This window comes from Muscardinus avellanarius (assembly GCF_963383645.1).
Source record: "Muscardinus avellanarius genome assembly, chromosome: 9".
NCBI lineage: Eukaryota > Metazoa > Chordata > Mammalia > Rodentia > Gliridae > Muscardinus > Muscardinus avellanarius.
In genome coordinates this window covers 29,424,547-29,444,104 of record NC_137795.1, presented here as the reverse complement: position 1 = coordinate 29,444,104, position 19,558 = coordinate 29,424,547, and the positions used below count along the sequence as shown (strand labels likewise).

The 19,558-nt window shown below is 43.9% G+C and overlaps 1 protein-coding gene across 2 annotated transcripts in view; it reads left to right on the top strand.

Moving 5' to 3' along the window:
• DNAH11 (dynein axonemal heavy chain 11) overlaps nt 1-18,553 on the top strand; it is a gene marked incomplete at its 5' end in the record, with an annotated part of 386,720 nt that extends 368,167 nt beyond the window's left edge. For both annotated transcript variants that reach the window (XM_080701838.1, XM_080701837.1), the window contains 6 exons: nt 9,298-9,540; nt 12,902-13,084; nt 13,161-13,276; nt 15,941-16,053; nt 16,721-16,861; nt 18,248-18,553. In XM_080701838.1, the coding sequence (XP_080557964.1) occupies nt 9,298-9,540; nt 12,902-13,084; nt 13,161-13,276; nt 15,941-16,053; nt 16,721-16,861; nt 18,248-18,495 (1,044 nt within the window). In that variant the 3' untranslated portion in view covers nt 18,496-18,553. The remainder of the gene's footprint in view (nt 1-9,297; nt 9,541-12,901; nt 13,085-13,160; nt 13,277-15,940; nt 16,054-16,720; nt 16,862-18,247) is intronic.
• Nucleotides 18,554-19,558: the final 1,005 nt, after the last annotated feature.

Here is a 19,558-nt window from a genome sequence, read left to right as displayed (position 1 = left end):
AGGAGTCCCCTCCCTTACAGACTAGAAGTTTTTAGGGGGCATTAGGAGGAAAGGAAACCTATTGGTGAACAAGCCAGACAAATTTATGGGTTTGGGGGCAGGGGGATGGTTAGAGGCATTTTTCTGCCTTTCCAGAAATCCTTTGTTTTCAACCTCTTCCAGCTAGGCCTCAGAGTCAGACCTCACAGTGCCCACATTTCAGAGGTTTTATTTATTATTTATTTATTTATTTATTTATTTATTTATTTTGCGGTACTGGGGTGGAACCCAGGGGCATTTTACTACTGAGCTACATCCCCAGCACTATTTTATTTATATTGGGAAATGGGCAGCCAGATTTTCTCTGGCTACTTCCTGAATAACAATGGGACAAAAATAGACCTTGGGCTAGAAGCTGTGTTGCAGACACTGAGGATCTTTAGAGGTTCTGTGCATTTGGGAGAAGGATGGATTGGCCTTTGGTTTTCAAGAGAAGAACCTCTTTAACAGAGAAATTAGTAATTTTTAAAATTTTCAGCATAATCAGGTTAGTTATACATGGCCCAACGAGTAGATGAGGAGGATAATGAGCAGAGGAGGTAGAAAGGGCAGGAGCCATGCTATCCAGGAGGAACCATATCCAAAGATTCCTTCTGAATGGTGAATATAGTTTAGTTGTTTTTTCATATCAAATATTAAATGAGTTATCCTTTTTGAATTATTGGTAATATTAAAATAGCACATCCCAGGAAATTCCTGACATCCCAAGTGATGGAGTAAGAGCAGGTAATCACCTGTTGCCCTATTTTCAAGAGTTTCCTGATAGACCTCACCTGTTTCTTCATTGATGGAGCTAAGGCTGTGTCATTAACAGTTTTGGTGATTAGACAGGCCTGCTGACTTACTCAGATATAAACACCTACCGTTACTCCAGGGATGACCAATAAAGTGGCTACACTCCTGCAAAAGGAGCTGGAGACTAGAGACATAGGTTGCTTTTACAGTGAGAGAACAGGAAGTGTGTGACCCATGAATGAGTTATGATGATGGAAAAGGTATAATAATATATTGAGTTTTCCCACATAACAACAACCATAAAATCCCTTAGGGATGGTGGAATAAGAGAAGTTAAAATCAAAGACTGACCAACTTGAAGGTAGGCTCATCTCTGTTGTTGGAATGGGCTATTTACAGTATGATTGCATTTAAGGTTACATGGTGCCGGTCCTATACCCAGGAAGCCTTCCGGGACAATCGTTGAGATTGGAATGGATTTTCCTAAACCCTGTGCCTTGCTCTGAGCATCAGGAGCATGGTCATTAAGACCCAGCAGCATTGTTAAGCTTTGTCTGCTTTTGGATTCCTTGCTCTGTTAGGCCAAGACCAATTAGATACGAGGTCAGGACCTGCTTGGCAAAATTGGGCTTAAACATACAGAAGGAAGATGTGGTTAACACATTTTCTGCCATGTGAGACCAGAAATTAGTACCATGGAGAGCAGAAGTAGGGTTTGGAATAGCTTGGACAAATATAGGAGTTGATTTCTTATATATCAAAAGAATACCAGACCAAGAGGCTCCTCTTGGCTGGGTAGACTCAGTGGTGTTTTTTTTTTCCCCACTGATATTTTATACACTTATAGGTACCCATATCTCTTAGAGTAGCTATGCTAAGATGACAGAAAAATTTTAGTTGTTTTCTCTAGTTTGACCTGTTAGGTTTTTAAACCTGGCTCTTTGATCCACTATGGTACACTCCTTTGTCCAGATGACAGGACCTTCAGCCAAGCTACAGTTAGTCCAACATTGGAGCATCAAGGGAGCACTCAGTTATCGTGGGGCTGCCATAGCTAGATGCCGTTAGGTTAGAAAACAGCTCTTAGCTATTAGGACCATGATAGGGTGAAGAAGAATTAATAAGGACAAGCCCATTACTTATCTGATGCCCCAGTAGGGGGTATTTTTGAGAAGTTTTCAAATTTATATATATGTTTAGAGGTGCGACAGCTTGGGGGGTTATCTCTTTTAACATTTTTTCAGAGTCCTTTGACTGGCTCCAATGTAGAGGCCCTAGCAGCATCTTAACAATGTAATTCCATTAAGAAGGCATACAACAGTTTTGCATCCGTTGATCTAGTGTAATGAGAAGGAAATTGAGGATAAAAGAATCTAAAATAGGGCTGTCTTAGAGCTTCCTGATTTATCATGGAGAGGGACTTTGGATTTCTCTCAGAGGAAATTTGATTCTAGAAGCCAGGCACAGTGGCACATGTTTGTAATCCCAGCATTTGAGAGGCTGGAAAAGGAAGATCACAGTTCACGGATAGCCTCAGCTACTTAGTGAGGCCCTTTGCAACACTCAGTGAGACCCTGTTTCAAAATAAAGAATAAAAAATAGGGCTGGGGATATAGCTTGGAGGTAGAATGCCCCTATGTTACATCCCCAGTACTGCAAAAAAGGAAGAGAGAGAGAAAGAAAGAAAGAAAGAAAGAAAGAAAGAAAGAAAGAAAGAAAGAAAGAAAAGAAAAGAAAGAAAGAAATTTGATTCTATGAATGATCAATTAAATCACCTTGCAGGTATAGTGGGTCCACCTGTATATGCTTGGTTCCAGAAAGAGGTGTGAAGGCAGTTTTGGCTCCAAAAAATAAAAGGATTAAAAGGCTCTAACCCAAAGCTAAGAGAGAATTGCTGCTGTGTTAGCTGATATAGGAAATATGAACAGGGAGTGGAGGGCAGAAAAAAAGCAAGGCAGAGTGAAAAGAATAAAATCTGGGTGGGGTATAAGCTTGGACTGTGCCCTGGAGCCACTCCTTATGGAGTGCATGAAGAATATGTTCAGGAGTGTTGAGGGCCACAAGGAAACGAGGTGAGGTCTTGAATGAAGTCTAAGAGAAACCTGTGGAATTCTTATTGGGAAGGGGACATGTGTTAGGGCGAATCATCTGCTCCAATCTGTTTTCTTCTGGTATGGGAATAAGATGGTATCCCTTTTCCCGGATGTTTTATAATTTTTATTGGCAAGAACCCTGGAGAAGAGGAAGAGGGTGAGGCAGTATGGAGTTTAGTAGAGAAAAGGGGAGCCTAGGGGTTTATATATAAGGTACCTTGTTTTAAAGAATCTACTTCTGATGGATCTGGTAGTCTTGCTTGTTTGAGAGTGGATAAATGATACCAAAAGGGGAGTCCCTTTAATTTTACTGCTGTTGAGGTGGTCAAGATAATTTGGTGGGCCCATTCCCATTTTGAGCAAAGTGGCTTGGGTGAAGTTTGGAGATATACCCAGTTCCCTGGTTTTAAGGAAGAGTGGGTGAAGGGGGAGGTGAGGAAAGATCGGAATCTCCATGTTTCCATAATGTAGAACAAAGAGAGTAGAGGAAGGGACTGAGCAAGGGTGGAGGTGTGGAAGGGGAAACCTGGGTGGGTTGAAGGCAAAAGGAACAACAGGCCTCCCATGTATTATTTCAAAAGGGCTACCATTAGGGGTTCTCAGGGAAGTGTTCTTAGTTTTAGAAGGGCCAAGGAAAGGAGGGTGATCTAGTCAGTGTGAGCTTGGTTAGGGTGTTTTTTAATGTTATATCATTCTTTCAACCTTTCCTGATGACTGGGGTTTATAAGGGATGTGGAAATTCCAAGTTATCCCCAGAGTTTTAACCAATCATTGGTGATTCTGAGGTAAACTCAGGTCCATTATTGAACTGGATGAACTGGGTATGCCAAATCAGGAAATAATAGAGGTAAGATGATGAGTAACAGCTGGGCTCTTTTGTCGGTAGTTGGAAAGGCCTCGACCCAACCCCACAAAGGTGTCCACTAAGATGAAAAGATAGTCAGGCATGGTGGCGCACGCTTGTAATCCCAGAATTCTGGAGGCTGAGACAAGAGAATCGTGGTTTGTGGATAGCCTCAGCTACTTAGTGAGGTCCTTTGTAACTCAGTGAGACCCTGTTCCAAAAATAAAAAAAATATAGGTCTTGGAGTGTAGCTCAGAGGTAGGAAAAAAAAAAAGACTAAAAGCTATTTTAATTTTCATACTGGGGGCATGTGGGTGAAGTCTAGTTGTCAGTCCTCCCAGATGGTGACCCTGGGTGAGTGGGGAAAGGGTGGAGTTCTTAGGTTAGAGGAGATTGAGGATTGTTGATAAATACTATAGTCATTTATAAATCTCTTTTATCTGATGTTTTATTTCAGGTGTGAGGTAAAAATGGGGTTCTGATAATCTTTGGATAGAATAAGAGACAATATGGAAAAGGTTATATAAATTGGTGAAGAAGCAATCTTGGGAATGGTCTGGAAGAATTAGCTTCCTCTATAGATACCAATAGGAGGTGGGCTCCTAGAGCCTTCAGTTGGCTCTCCTGCTCTGGGGAATACTTAATTGGGATAGGATTTGGAGTTGGGATCAGTGGAAATAGGTAGTGGGGAATATACTCAGCTTTAGCAGCTAACCTTGCTAACTTGTCTACTTCTTGATTACTTGGGGAGATATACCTTCATCTTTTTGGTTTCCCTTAGAATCTATAACCACTGCTGCCTTTGGTAAGAGAGCTGCTTGGAGAAGGTGATCAACTAATTTGTGATTTTGTATAGGCCTTCCTTTAGCAATTAAAGACCTTGCTTCCTCCAAATTTGGGCATTGGATACTATAGGCATATTTTGGATCAATATATACTAATTAAAGATTTTTTTTTTTACTAAGGTGAGCTTAACAGGCCTATGAGCTCGGCTTATTGGGACGTGATGTGAGGGGATAAGGAGGAAGCCTCACTTATCCTCCTAGGTGGATGACATTGATCATGGTCATGATATCCTTCAGTTAGGGCATATTCAGCAGTTACAGGGGGAGTCCCTTGATGTGTTCCTGTCAACAAACCAGTCAGGTTACCCCAGAATATGGGTGGTAGTTATATGGTGAAAGGTGGTTAAGGAAAAGTCAATAACCTCTGAACAGTTATATTGGTCATTTTCTTTGGCTGTTTCAGGGCTAAAGGGTAGCATCTTGCAAATAAAATTTCAGGATGAAGGAGAGTTGAGTGGAGACTTTGTAGGCAGGAATCTGAAACAGTGTTTAGAGCTTTGTGACTAAGCATATCAGGTAAATTGTGAGAGGACAGCACCAGAAGAGGGTGATGGAAGGTGAGTTTGATGGCCTCCCATTTTAGGAAGGTGGCAAACCTTTAGACAGAGTGCTCATCCCTGATATATGGAGTCTAATTGTTTTCATAGTTAAGCAGCAGGTACTACCTAGTCCCCAGCTGATTTGGCCAGGAGACCTAAAGCCTGTTTTTTTTTTTTTATGCTATGCTGATATAGAAAAAATGGTTTATGTGTATTTGACAGCCCCAAGGTGAGTGCTTGGCTCAGGGCCTGCTTTAAATGGTTAAAGGCTCTGGGTAGGTCAGGGTCAGGGAGAATTAGGTCAGTAAGGGTTTCTTTTGTGGCTTTGTAGAGGAGTTTGGGTATTAGGGTTGCATACCCAGGATCTGAAGTACACAGTACAGCCCAGGAAAAAGAGAAGAGCCTGTTTTATGTAAGGAAAAGGAACAGGGACAATGGCCCTTTTTCTGAGACAAAGGGATCTTCTTTGTTGTAGGGGTGGTTATTAAGCAAATATATGATGCCCTTTGAGTGATCACGTGTGTGTGTGTGTGTGTGTGTGTGTGTGAAGCCCGATACTCACAGATGGCCTAGAAATTGAGTAATAGGACAGTATGAGCTATGTAGTCTTGCTGAGGTGGACTACAGAGCAATAGATCATTGACATAGTGGAAAACAATGCTGGGGGTTACGTTAAGTCTTTTCAGGTCTGATTGAAGGGCCTGGCTAACAAAATGGGGACTGTTGCAGAAGCCTTGAGGGAGGACCATCCAGGTAAGTTGCTGGGCATGTCAGGTGTTGGAATCTTTCTAGGTAACTGAATAATTGTTGTGAGGAGGGTGAAGAGGAATGGCAAAGAAGACATCCTTTAAGTCTAATACAAAGAAAAAGATGGAGAGATGAGGGATAAGACAGTATATCAGTTAGGCACTACCAGGTGGGTGGGGATTATGGCTCCATTTATACATCAGAAGTCCTGCACTAAAGGAGCATCAGGTTTTTGACAGGAAAAATAGGGGTATTATGGGGAGAATCAAAAGGCCTTAGGAGATAGGCTGATAGAAGCCAGAAAATAATAGACTGGGGCCCTTGAAGACTGACTGGGCTTAATGGGTATTGGGGAATGGTAATGGAGTGAGAAGAATCTTTCAACAAGATTTTTATAGGTGTGGTAGATGGCTATTTGGGAGTATTTTGTGCCCCATATTTCCAGGGCTTACTTGGGCATGGATGTTTTGGGAATGTGGTCTCCCACTTATTGTAGTGGGGTAGATAAGTGTCAAATAAGATAAGGTTGGCTTTCTGTAAAGCTCTTAAGTCATTTGGATGCACCCAATTTGTGAAGTAAGTCTCTGCCCATAAGGGGTGTAGGACATTAAGGCATGGAGAAGGGAGGTCTTTCTAGAACAGCAAAATAGAGTCCTCTTGGGGTTTTCTGGGATTCCTTTTACTCCAAAAAACAGATGGAGGAAGGAAGCAAAGCTCCAGAGGATTTTGTTAAAACAGATAAACTCACCCCAGTACCTAGAAGAAAGGAGGCGATCATACCAGACACTGTCCCGTTTACCTGGGGTTCCATGTGCTCGCCAGCTACGGGAGTGCTTGCCGCTGGGCCATGCCAGTCAGCAGCTGACAAGGCTATTAGAGAAGAGAGCTCCTGAGGAGGTAGCCTGGAGGCCTGAGCATGGGATGTCCTGGAGCAAGAAGGGTGTCCTCCTTGACGGCATTCCCACATCCAGTGGTTCCCTTGTCCACACGTTGGACAAAGCCCTTTTGGTGGCTGTGGATTAGGGCATTGATTAGAGCATTCCTTAGCCCAATGTCTGCCTCTGCCACAATGGAAACAGTTACGGGAGGGGGGCTGTCTGCGGAAAGCTTCTCACAGAAGCAGTCACCCAAGGGAGACCTGTCTGAGGAAGGCCTCTCTGGTCTCTGAACTGCGGAGGTAAGCACCTGATATTTTAGGCACAAGTGCATTTCTTTTTTATTTTGCTATTCCTCCTTTCTGTTGTTGAAGACCTTAAAGGCTGCCTTTAGGAGAACCTTTTGGGCAGTCAGAGGACCCTCTTCCATCTGCTGTAACTTTTTTTTTTTAATATTGGGAGTAGATTGTGAAATAAAAGACAGATGGCCAGGCTATATTACAGTAAAAAGGCATTTTGGCTTAAGCTCCCCTTTTAGTCTCATGGTAGAAAAATGTTTTAAAAGGAATGTCACCGAGGACTTGGGGGGTATCTTAGAGGTTTTGGAATCCATACATTGGTAAACAAGACACAGGAGGGCAAGCATGGTCTTCCTTCCTTCCTTCCTTCCTTCCTTCCTTCCTTCCTTCCTTCCTTCCTTCCTTCCTTTTCCAGTACTGGGGATAGAACCCAGGGGCATTCTACCTCTGAGCTATACACTCAGCCCTATTTTTTATTCTTTATTTTGAAACAAGGTCTCCCTGAGTTGCAGAAGGCCTCCCTAAATAGCTGAGGCCATCCGTGATCCGCAATCCTCCTGTCTCAGCCTCCCAAGTACTGGGATTACAAGCGAGCGCCACCACACCTGGCTCAAGCACAACTTGAATCCAGAAGGGCCATCTGCTCAGTGGATGAGAGGAGCCAGAAACAGCTGTCAGAGGTGCTCTCAGCAACCCAAGTTTGCAGATTTGAGAGGAGAAGAACAAGCGACCACTGTTCACCCAGGACCATGTGGGAAAACGCATGGACTCTGAGTGCTAGAAAACTAGAGCACTTGAAGCTTTTGTGCTTCATGGTTTCTTATTTCTCAGGTCATAGACACGTTATGAGTGAATTAATGAACACTGTTCTGTCCTCAGCACCTAGTGAGGGGGCATGGTGCAGTGCACACAGTAAGAGACAAACCTCACTTCCAGTAAGTGACTTAGAAAATCTAGGCAGGAAAAGCTGTATTAGACAGTAGTATTCCCCCGCATACTTGAGTGATATATAAAGAGATAAACAGAACATAGGGCACAAGAAACTGGAAAAATTAACAGAAGTGTTAATGGCCTCTTTGAACTGAGAATTATCAGCAGGAGAACCTGAGATTATACACAGTTACCTAAAAAATTACATGCCTTTACCGACTTCATGATTATGGCTGGACCAAGGCTCAGAGCCAGACATTCTGTGGTTAGATTTTGAAGTTCTACATTCTAATGTTTTGAAGGGTTGGTACTGCTTGCCCACATTGCCTCTGTTCAAAACATCGCTATAAGTCAGGCATGGTGGTGCACACTTGTAATCCCAGCACTTGGGAGGCTGACACAGGAGGACTGCACAGGTTCAAAGCCAGCCTCAGCTACTGAGTGAGGCTCTCTGCAACTTAGTGAGACCCTGTTTCCAAATAAAGTATAAAATAGGTCTGGAAGCATAGCCCGGAGGTAGAAAAGCCCCTGGGTTCCACCCCCAGTCCCCCCCCAAATAAAAAAAGTCCCTACAAAGCTGGGCTTGGTGGCACACACCTGTGACCCTAATATCTGGGAGGCTGAAACAGGAGGATCACAGGTTTGAAGTGGGCCTCAGCAACTTAAGACTCAGCAACTTAATGAGACCATGCTTCAAAACAAGACCTGTTTCAAAAAAAGGTAAAAAGGACTAAGGGTATAGCTCAAAGGTAGAATGCCTCTGAGTTCAATTCACAGTTAAACCCCCCCCCCATAAATATTACTATATCTAGAATGTCTACCCTCCCTACCCTAGTGAAGTAGACGGCACGATAAAGTCCATTTATCACAGCACTGAGTTCACCTGCAACTGTATACGAGTAAATGGCCACAACTGGCCCAAGGCCCGTGGATCTTGAGATGAACACAATTTGCCCTGAGAGCTCAGGATCCTAGGGAGGAGCACACGCCTGACTTAGTGTGCACTCCCTGGGAAATGGGCATGCTTGTGAGTTGGTGAGCGCAGGGTGTGGCAATGACTGATGGATGGTGATGCAGCGCTCGCCCTTCCCTTAGTGCGTGTGTCGTGGTGCCCGGCGCACACTGCAGACTAATTCTTCTCAGGAACAGGAACCAGGTGTGTCCCTCGGAATCCTTCTGAGGTTGGCTCGGTGCCATAAACAGAGCAGAATGATTGGTGTGTATTATCTTAGAAGCCTTCCACTTGTCTTGCATGGCACAGTGATCTTCCCAAAGCGTTCTCAAGAGTGTACAGGAAGTGAAGATTAATGCCCACCTAGCTTGGAATAACTGGCATTTCCTTTGTGGTCAGATTGAAGATGAACTTATGCTGGCGCCAGGATTTGCGGCCCCACCCTACCTAGATTACACAGGCTACCACCAGTACATAGAGGAGATGCTGCCTCCAGAGAGCCCGGCACTGTACGGCCTTCACCCAAATGCCGAAATTGAATTCCTGACGGTGACGTCCAACACTCTCTTCAGAACCTTGCTGGAGATGCAGCCCAGGAATGCACTTATCAGTGAGGAACTGGGGCCGTCTACAGAAGAAAAGGTAGAGGGTCTTTCCTTTTTTAAAAAATTAAATGTAACTTACACTGAAGTATACTGATCTTAAGAGTACAACTCAGTGAATTTTACATGTCTCTCTAACTATATGTTCACGTAACTAACATGTTCAACAGTCCAGAAAGTACTCATGCCCTTTCCCATCCGGTGCACCTTTCTACCCACCAGATGTAATCAATAGCCTCGCCTGTTATCACATACTTTATTTTTGAACTTCAAAGAAATGAATGTACACCGTATGACTCCATGTATCTCAAGCTCCTTTGACTACACACTGCATTCATGAGGTTCATCCATGTTGATCATGTAACAGTGGTTCATTTTTAGTGAGGATCCAATGATAGGAACATAGAATTCTTTACTCATTCTACTGTGGATGAATGTCTCTAGTTTTTCACTCTTAACACCACACCTGTGAGATATGCTCTTCTGCCAACAAATGTAACTTTCAAAGGTGTCTGTTCCTGACACTCATTTTCCTATACCCAGCAGTGGAGTGCCAGGTTGCAGGGTATAATATTTAGCTCGACTCCACCTCCCAGTCCACTCCCACCAGGGTAAGCAAGGGCTCCATTAATCTACCTTGAGATTCCCTTAGGATAATGCGGTTTCTACTTTGCTCTCCTCATTGAGGACAATGCTGAGCTCCCTTCATGTGCTTACAGCCATTGGATATACTGTCATGGGAGGCACTTGCTGCCTGCCCTATTTTTAATTGTCAGTCTTTTTTTCTCATGAGTCTGCAAGAGCTCTTCATTACGGATGTGTTCTTAGATATATGAATTGCCGTTACTTCATGTCCGTGGCCTGCCTTTCACTCTCCTAGTGGTTTTTTTTACTCTATTACTTTATTAGTTTTTCACATTGTCTTGGGAAATTGGCATTTTTTTTGGGGGGGGTATGTGTGTGCGATACTGGGGATAGAACCCAGAGGCATTCTATCTCCAAGCTACACCTCCCAGCCCTATTTTTTATTCTTTATTTTGAAACAGTGTCTCACTGAGTTGCAGAGGGCCTAAGTAGCTGAGGCTGTCTGGGAACCTTGATCCTCCTGTCTCAGACTCCCAAATGCTGGGATTACAAGCGTGCGCCACACATCTGGCTCTGGCATGATCATTTTTTAAGACTCTTATTACCTTGGAATGATGAGGTAAGAAGTGATAATTTAACCTTTATATTAGAATGTTCTTTCTCAAATTTAAAATCTGAGTAATTGATTTTCCTTCCATAAATTAGCATTTCTCTCAAAATGATTAATTAGACTTTGGTCAGGTTTCAGGTTGTTCGAGTGGAACTTGATAAACATCAGATCTATTTATATAGAGGTCCTAGGGACAATCTATATTATTTCTTGAACTTTTTAGGTTGCTTCTTGAAATAAGGTCATTCAGTTGGAGCACTTAATTTAGAAACAGGATTTGTCAGTGTGTTTTGCCCTACATACTAGCATCTTTTCTATAAAGTTACACTTTTTTTGTGTATGTAGTACTGGGGGTGGAACCAGGGGCATTTTACCTCCAGGCTACACCTCCAGACCTATCTTTAAATTTTACTTAGAAATAGTCTCACTAAGTTGCTGAGAGCTTACTAAGCTGTGGAGGCTGACTTCAAACCTGAGAATCTCCTGTCTCAGCTTCCCAAGTACTAGGATTACAAGCGTGTGCCACCATGCCCAGCTTAAGTTATATTTTTTAAAAAAATGAACAAGGAAAGTTCATCCATTTGGGAAAGAGCTATAGCATTCATAGAAGCAGAGAGGTGGATGCTGGGCATCTCTATTTGGTTTTTGCATTTCTATCTTTCCCACAAGAAAGGTGGTCATTAAATGGGAAAATGTAGAGCACAGAAGGTAAAGGTGCTTCAAGAGCCCAGGTGACCGATACGTTTGAGCAAAAGATATTAGGTGTTTAGTATAAGTTAGGCACATAATATCAAAGTAACATACATGATTTTTATTTTTATTATTATTATTTTGGTGGTACTGGGGTTCCTGGAAGCCCTTCTACCTCCGGGCTACACTCCCAGACCTAGTTTATATTTTTATTTGGAAATAGGGTCTCTTAAGCCAGCATGGCTGGCTTCGAACCTGCGCGATCCTCCTGTCTCTGCCTCCCAAGCACGGGGATTACAACCATGTGCCACCACGCCCAGCTACCATACATGATTTTTTAATGAAAAGTAACCTACAAATACGCTATTTTTAATTTTTATTTATTTATTTATTTTTGGTGGTACTGGGGTTCCTGGAAGCCCGTCTACCTCCGGGCTGCACTCCCAGACCTACTTTTACATTTTTATTTGGAAACAGGGTCTCCTAAGCCAATGCGAGTGGCTGGCTTCGTCGAACCTGCATGATCCTCCTGTCTCTGCCTCCCAAGCGCGGGGATTACAAGCGTGCGCCACCACACCCGGCTCAAATACACTATTTAACTCACAGTGCTCCATGTGCCAGGATCTTCACTTCAGAAATCAGCCACAGCCAGGCTGCTAGAAAGGGCCAATAAGGGAAAACTGATTCTGGCTGATTCCAAAAGCCACTCCACTGCTACACTGTATTTCAAATGATCAGCCCCTGCTGAAAATGAGCTGACAGCTTTGGGCTCTGACAAATTACCTGCCAGAATAATAGAGGCAGCTTGCAGGAAGGATGTCCAAACCATTAAGCAGTAATCGAAGAACTCAAGGAGAGAAAGAAAGCGGCCTGAGGCTAAGGACAGGCGGTATTTTTCAGTCATTTGTCCTTTTTATATATTTATTGGTTTTCTCAGCTCCGTGAAGCTGCAAGATAGAATAAATACGCACATAAGTACTACCTATGTTTTTACATCTTAAGCATATGAATCTTTCATTTCTTCAGGGCAATAATTATAGAAAATAGAGGCTTTCTTGTTAAAAATGTTCATCTAAACTGCTCCAAGAATTTTGGGGTATGCTCACCAGACAGGCAGCATCACTATTACTAGAATTAGCTTGTGCTTAAAGTATCTCTTTGACATATGCAACTTTTCAAAGATTTTTTTAAATTAGTAGATTATATAGTGCCCGCATGATGTTCTACTTCCTCAAGTCAAATCTTTACATACAAGTGGAACGAAGCTGATGATTCTTAAACTCCTGCTAACAGTAAATAAACTGCACATAAACAGACACCTCCTCCCTCACTGCACTTCAGGACCTAAAGAAGGGAGGTATATTTACATGGAAGCACTCAAGCAGTTGGCAGTGCCACTCTGCCCACCTGGGCATCTTTGAGAGTCACAGGTTGCATCCTGGGACTTCAGAGATATATGTGGTCACCATAAACCAAACTACAGGAGATGAACCCTTGTGTATGTTCATGCTTTAAGGTTAAGAATGTCCTGGATGACATGTTGGAGAAACTCCCAGAAGAATTCAACATAGCAGAAATAATGCAAAAAAACGCAAATAGAAATCCATATGCTCTTGTCTGCCTCCAAGAATGTGAGAGGATGAATATTCTCCTTCGTGAAATCCGGGCATCGCTTCAACAATTAGACCTTAGTCTGAAGGTAGGTTTAACGCGGGGCTAGCACAGGCTTCACCACAGTGGCAGAAACTCACTCTGGTCTTTTTCCTCCATGCAAGGGGGAGCTAACGTTGTCTCCTGATGTGGAAGCCCAGCAGTCTGCGTTGAGTTACGACACAGTTCCAGCCACTTGGAGCAAACTGGCTTACCCATCCACTTACAGCCTGGCCCAGTGGTAAGCCACCCGCCTGGCTGCACTGGTCCTTACCAGCATCAGTGCTGGCTGAGCACTCTGTACTGTCCCTTGTAAGAACCCGATAGACCAAGCTTTAACTGCACTTGGCCGGAACTGGATAAACTCGACCACCAATTTAACCTGAGTTTCCTTGGTATGCTGCTTCAAAGGCAAAAGTCAGTTCAAACTGAAGGGCAGAGTGAGATTCTAATTCTGCCTCACTTATTAGGTATTTGCTCTTAGACATAATACCTGCATACAAAATGTTCATCTGAAAAACGCAGACAATAGGAATCCCTCTGGAGTTGTTAAAAATTTTATATGACCACGGAAGATAACTTGAGTATGCCCTCTGGTCACTGTGTATTTTTGTGTTCCAAGCCAGTGACTACAAATGCCACTTCACAGATGACTTTTGAAACTTCAAACATGGTATGCAGAAAACTAAAGACTGCCTTCACGTGGGGGTATTACTGTAGAGCTGTGCCACATAGCTGAGTGGCAGAAATTCAGACCACTGAAAGCGGGTGTTACCCAAACTGCTCCATGGTCTTGGCAAATTCAGGAATTGCCAGGCTTTCTATTGTAGTGGTATTGGGGATTGAACTCACGGACATTCTGCCTCTGAGCTACACCACTAACTCCCCTTGTTAGTTTTTTGTTTTGAAACATGGTTCCAAGTTGCCAAGGCTGGTCTCAAACCTGTGATCCTTTGGTTTCAGCCTCCAAAGTACTAGGATTAGAGGCATGCACCTGTAGATTACACCACACCCAGCTGAGGTTTTTATTCCTGGCCTCTGGGTGCTAAAGTTCTTTAGCCCCTACTTTCCTGAATTATTCTTTCACAGGGCAGAACACCACTTGGAAGGTCTCATTAAAATCCCAAATGAAGCAGGCTGGAACTGCTTCTCGGGAACCCCAGGGTTGGCTGGGGGCACATAGGGACGGGGTGATGTGACTCCCACAGGTGATGGCAAATAGCAACCATGGAGAAGTGAGCAGACCTTCTCTGGACTCCTAATCTATTGATACCAAAATCAGACTTTATACATAAAGAAATGAGGATTTAGTTCTATCCCATGATTTAGTTATAATTTCCATCTTATTTTGTGCATTTCTAAAATTTTTCTAGCTTCTTTCCTCCACTTTTTCTCTATTATCAGTCCAGTAGTTCTCTTCATTCTGTTTAACCCTGTAGCACTTCTGTTATTTTAGTGGAGACTTTTTACACTGTTAGCTACATACTTGATCTAGCAGGATGTTGTAAGCACTTTTCTCTTGGGCCCTTTGACCTCTCTCTGCACATTAGCCTCCTCCTCATTTTATTTTAGACAACAGTATTTTTGCTGCTTATGGCCAGTAATTATTCTTGCTTTAACAGTATTAACTTCTCATCAATGTTTTTAGCATCTTGTTCTAAGCCCCCTTTCCCCCCCACCACAGTATAAGCCATGCCGCAGGGTGGGGGAGGCACATCCTTTGTCTGGTTTTGGTTTATTGCCCTCCCATTCTTGAGTCAGAGTTCACTTCTGTGTGGAATTCCAGGAGACAGTAACTATCTTCTATCTTCTCTCAGAACTTAAGTGTTCTAACTATAGTTTCCTAGCATTGATTGGAGGTGATTAATTTGTTCTTTTTTTTTTTTTTTTTTGGTGGTGGTACTGGGGTTCCTGGAAGCCCTTCTACCTCTGGGCTACACTCCCAGACCAATTTTTTATATTTTTGAAACAGGGTCTCTTAAGCCAGCGCGGCTGGCTTCGAACCTGCATGATCCTCCTGTCTCCGCCTCCCAAGCACGGGGATTACAAGCGTGCGCCACCACACCTGGCGAATTTGTTCTTAAATTGTCATTTACCACAGGTGTGGTGGCACACACTTACAATCCCAGCACTAGGGAGGCTGAGACAGGAACATCACGGTTTGCAGACAGCCTCAGCTACTTAGTTGAGGCCCTTTGCAACTCAGTGAGACCCTGTTTCAAAATAAAAGAATAAAAAATAGGGCTGGGTGTATAGCTCAGAGGGAGGGAGAATGTCCCTGGGTTCCATCCCCAGTACCGCAAAAGAAAAAAAATTGTCACCTTCATTTTTTTACTCACATGCCAGCTCGTGCCCATCATATTGAGCAACTTTGCTACCTTTTCTGTTGGCGGAGGGCCTCACTAAGTAGCTGAGGCTGTCCGTGAACCGCGATCCTCCTGTCTCAGCCTCCCGAATGCTATTACCAGCATGCGCCACCACACCCAGCTCATCAGCAGTTTCTAGAACCAAACATGCCAGGGATGGTAGATTGTTTTCCTAAGTAACCTTTATCACATGTGGGGAAAATATTGTCACACACAGTCTATCCTTCCCTGGGAACCCTGGTCTTACAACCAGTTCAGCCTTGCCCCTGCCCCAGACATGAGTGTTCTTTGCCGTGTTCCCACCAACCCTGTGTCTCGTGTTGGTACTAAATGGCTCACTGTATGCAGAGATGACCTTTGTACACATACAGCCACCACACAGCACTAAGAGAATCTAAATAAAATAGCTGAGCTGGGAACAGGCCTGTAATTCCAGTACTATACCACCACCACCACCACCTCAGTTCCTTCCCCCAGAATTGGAAGATATCTGTTTTACTAAAAGGCAAGTTTCTTTCTTTCTGCCTTCCATTAACCAGGTTTAATGACCTCCTCCTGCGCTGCCGAGAACTGGACACCTGGACACAAGACCTTGCCCTTCCAGCTGTGGTGTGGCTTTCTGGCCTTTTCAATCCTCAGTCCTTCCTAACTGGTAAGGGTGGAGACAGGCTGCCCCGTGCTGAGCAGGGGTCCTGCCTTGCTTGACCTGTGATGGATTCTCCCTGCCCCACCCACCAATTCCCAAGCAGCAGCCATTACATAGAGGGACCGGGAGTGACAGTGGCAACCGGAGGCAATCAGAGGGGCCCAGGGTCCACCATAAGTGAGGTGGGCCCGGTGAGCACTGGAAAAATGCCATGTGGTCTGTGTCACCACAACTCTACTCCGGAGAACACAGAAGCAAGTGGCTATGGTTGTGCCCATGAAATCTGACAGCGTGAGAGGAGTCCCGGCAGGCCTTAGTGTGCCCTGGAGCCACACGCCCAGGAACCGGGAACCCCCCATGGTGCTCAAGAACACCTTGGAAGTGGGCGTGGTAGCGCATACCTGTAATCCCAGCATTTAGGAGGCTGAGACAGGAGGATCACAGGTTCGAGACCAGCCTCAGCAACTTAGTGAGACTGAGTAGCCTCCTAAATATATTTCAAAATAAAAAATAAAAAGGACTCGGGGGTGTAGCTCAGAGGTAGAATACCCCTGAAGTCTATCCCCAGTAGCCCCCCCACCAAAAAAAAAAGATCAACTTGGCCTGCTGGTGGCTCCTGGAAACCTCTCTACAGCTTGTTTATCCTATTCAATTCCTGTTCTTTTCCCCAAAGCAATCATGCAGACCATGGCTCGAAAAAATGAGTGGCCACTGGATAGAATGTGCTTGACTGTTGACGTCACAAAAAAAACAAAGGAAGACTATGGCCATCCCCCAAGGGAAGGCGCGTACCTCCACGGGCTCCTCATGGAAGGTGAGACAACCCAGGGACTGCATGTGTGGAACCTTCCCTCTCAGGTTCAAGTGGGCATGTGTCCATTGCCTTTCTCAGGATTCACCCACTCACAGTAACTTCATGATGGTGCTGATGTCTTTCATGTCTTCCTCTCTCCTTCAAACCATTTAATGCCAAGACTGAGGCACCTGGGGTTATGGTTGGAACTTAAGAGCGAGTATATATGTCTGGTGTGAACACCCCAGAACAATTTGAGACCAACATTGAATTTACATTATTTTTCTTTTCAATATAATCAACTCAAAATCTTTTACTTTCTCAAAGTTATTGGTGCAACTACCATACTTCTCCAAAGCTCTAAATGGGAGCTAGGGTGTGAGATTTGCCAAATTTTGCCATGCGTTTATTTTGTAGGACTTCTAGTCTCTGCCAAGATTTTGCTTTTTGCTTTTTAACCTTAAAGCAAGTTTCACAGTTCAAATGTTTAAAGGCTTGGCAGGCAATGGAAATAAGTAACCTGAACTTGTTCTTAGAAAGTAAAATGCAGGCCGGGCGTGGTGGCGCACGCTTGTAATTCCTGCGCTTGGGAGGCAGAGGCAGGAGGATCGAGGCCAGCCGCGCTGGTTTAAGAGACCCTGTTTCAAAAATACAGAAAATAGGTCTGGGAGTGTAGCCCAGAGGTAGAAGGGCTTCCAGGAACCCCAGTACCACCAAAAAAAAAAAAAAAAATAGGCCGGGCGTGGTGGCGCACGCTTGTAATCCCCGCACTTGGGAGGCAGAGACAGGAGGATCGCGCAGGTTCAAAGCCAGCCGTGCGCGTTGGCTTAGGAGACCCTGTTTCCAAATTAAAAAAAAAAAAAATGTAAAAATAGGTCTGGGAGTGTAGCCCGGAGGTAGAAGGGCTTCCAGGAACCCCAGTACCACCAAAAAAAAAAAAAAAAGAAAGAAAGTAAAATGCAAGTCGGGCATGGTCGTTCATGCTTGTAATCCCAGTATTTGGGAGGCTGAGAAAGCAACTCAGACCCTCTGCAGCTTAGTGAGACCTTGTTTCAAGCTAAAAAATAAAAATAGGGCTGGGAATGTAGCTCAGAGGTAGAATCCCCTGGGTTCAATCCCCAGTACCATGAAGAAAAAAAAAGTAAAAGAAAAATGTGGTAGAGAGAATGTGATTATACCTTTTAAAAGGGGGTGGGCTAAACTAGTTTGCTTGAATACACGTCTGAATTATTCTAGAAACTGATTTCGTAAAACTGGCTGTGAAGCATAGGGTGAGTAAGACAGACAAATCTCAGTCAGGATGCCACCAACTAAACATGACAGAACTAGAATGTTTATTGCATGACAAAGTTAGAACATCAGTGCCAACATGCCCCCACAATTGCAACCATTGTACTTTTTCCATAGGTGCCAGATGGGACATGCAGTCGGGAGCCATTGCTGAAGCTCGCCTCAAGGAGCTGACGTCCATGATGCCAGTCATCTTTGCCAAGGCCATACCCATGGACAGACAAGAAACAAAACACACTTATGCTTGCCCTGTGTACAAAACCAAAACCAGAGGCCCCACCTATGTCTGGACCTTCAGGCTTAAGAGCAAAGAGAAGACAGCTAAATGGGTGCTGGCAGGTGTGGCTCTGTTGCTAGAAGCGTAAGACAGCCCTCACGCTGGGCCTCTGGCGCCTTCAGCCTCAGGCAGAACACACCATTTCTCCCTGGGTCACCACCTGTTCCCATACATGCTAACTTATTTTACTGAAAGGCATAAAGCACATTCTGGCTTGTGTAACTTTTCAGTAATTTACATGTACCTTCACTTTTAAAAACATTATCCTTGCATGGAAAAAATCAAATGTACAAAAAAAAATTAAAATCCTGTTTAGGATCTATGTTCACTGATTTTAGCTTTCCCCCGGAACCTCTCTGAAGCCCCATCCCTCAACACAAAAAAGTACAAGGTCACATTTCCCCCAAGTTTCCACTGAACATGCACATAACCTCAACAACAATGCAGCTAGAAGAGGAATTTAGTTCTTATAGATATTAAACAACAAAATATTTTAAAAGTAGCCCTTAAATCCTTTCAAGCCGGGTGTGGTGGCTCACGCTTGTAATCCCCGCGCTTGGGAGGCAGAGACAGGAGGATCGCGCAGGTTCGAAGCCAGCCGCGGGCGCTGGCTTAGGAGACCCTGTTTCCAAAAATAAAATAGGTCTGGGAGTGTAGACGGGCTTCCAAGAACCCCAGTACCACTAAAAAAAAAAAAAAAAAATCCTTTCAAAATATAGAAGCAGCAGGCTCCAGGTGAGTCCTGAAGGAAGAGGCAGGCACCCTGAGACCTCCAGTGTCTGTGGCATGACAGTCCACTTTTGTTGCTAGCTTTTAATAAAAATAAAAACTCTAGTAACTCTCACATTCCATGGTTAATTGCACTTTGTGATTTAGGGGAATATTCCTCAATATAAGCTTCCAACAACCAAGAGCAGGTTGAGCTCCATGATTTGAGCAATGGTCACTGATAAGGCAAACTACAGGAAATAAGCCCTGAATGTATGGCCCAGAGTGACCGCAAAGAAAAGATAAGCAAACACTATCAAAGGCTGCTCTCAACTTTTAACTGCTCCATTTAAATTGTGCTTCTGAATCATTGCCAGGTACTTGTGACATACAGGTCTCTGTATACATGCATATATATACACAGATTCCTCTGTTTTGCTATT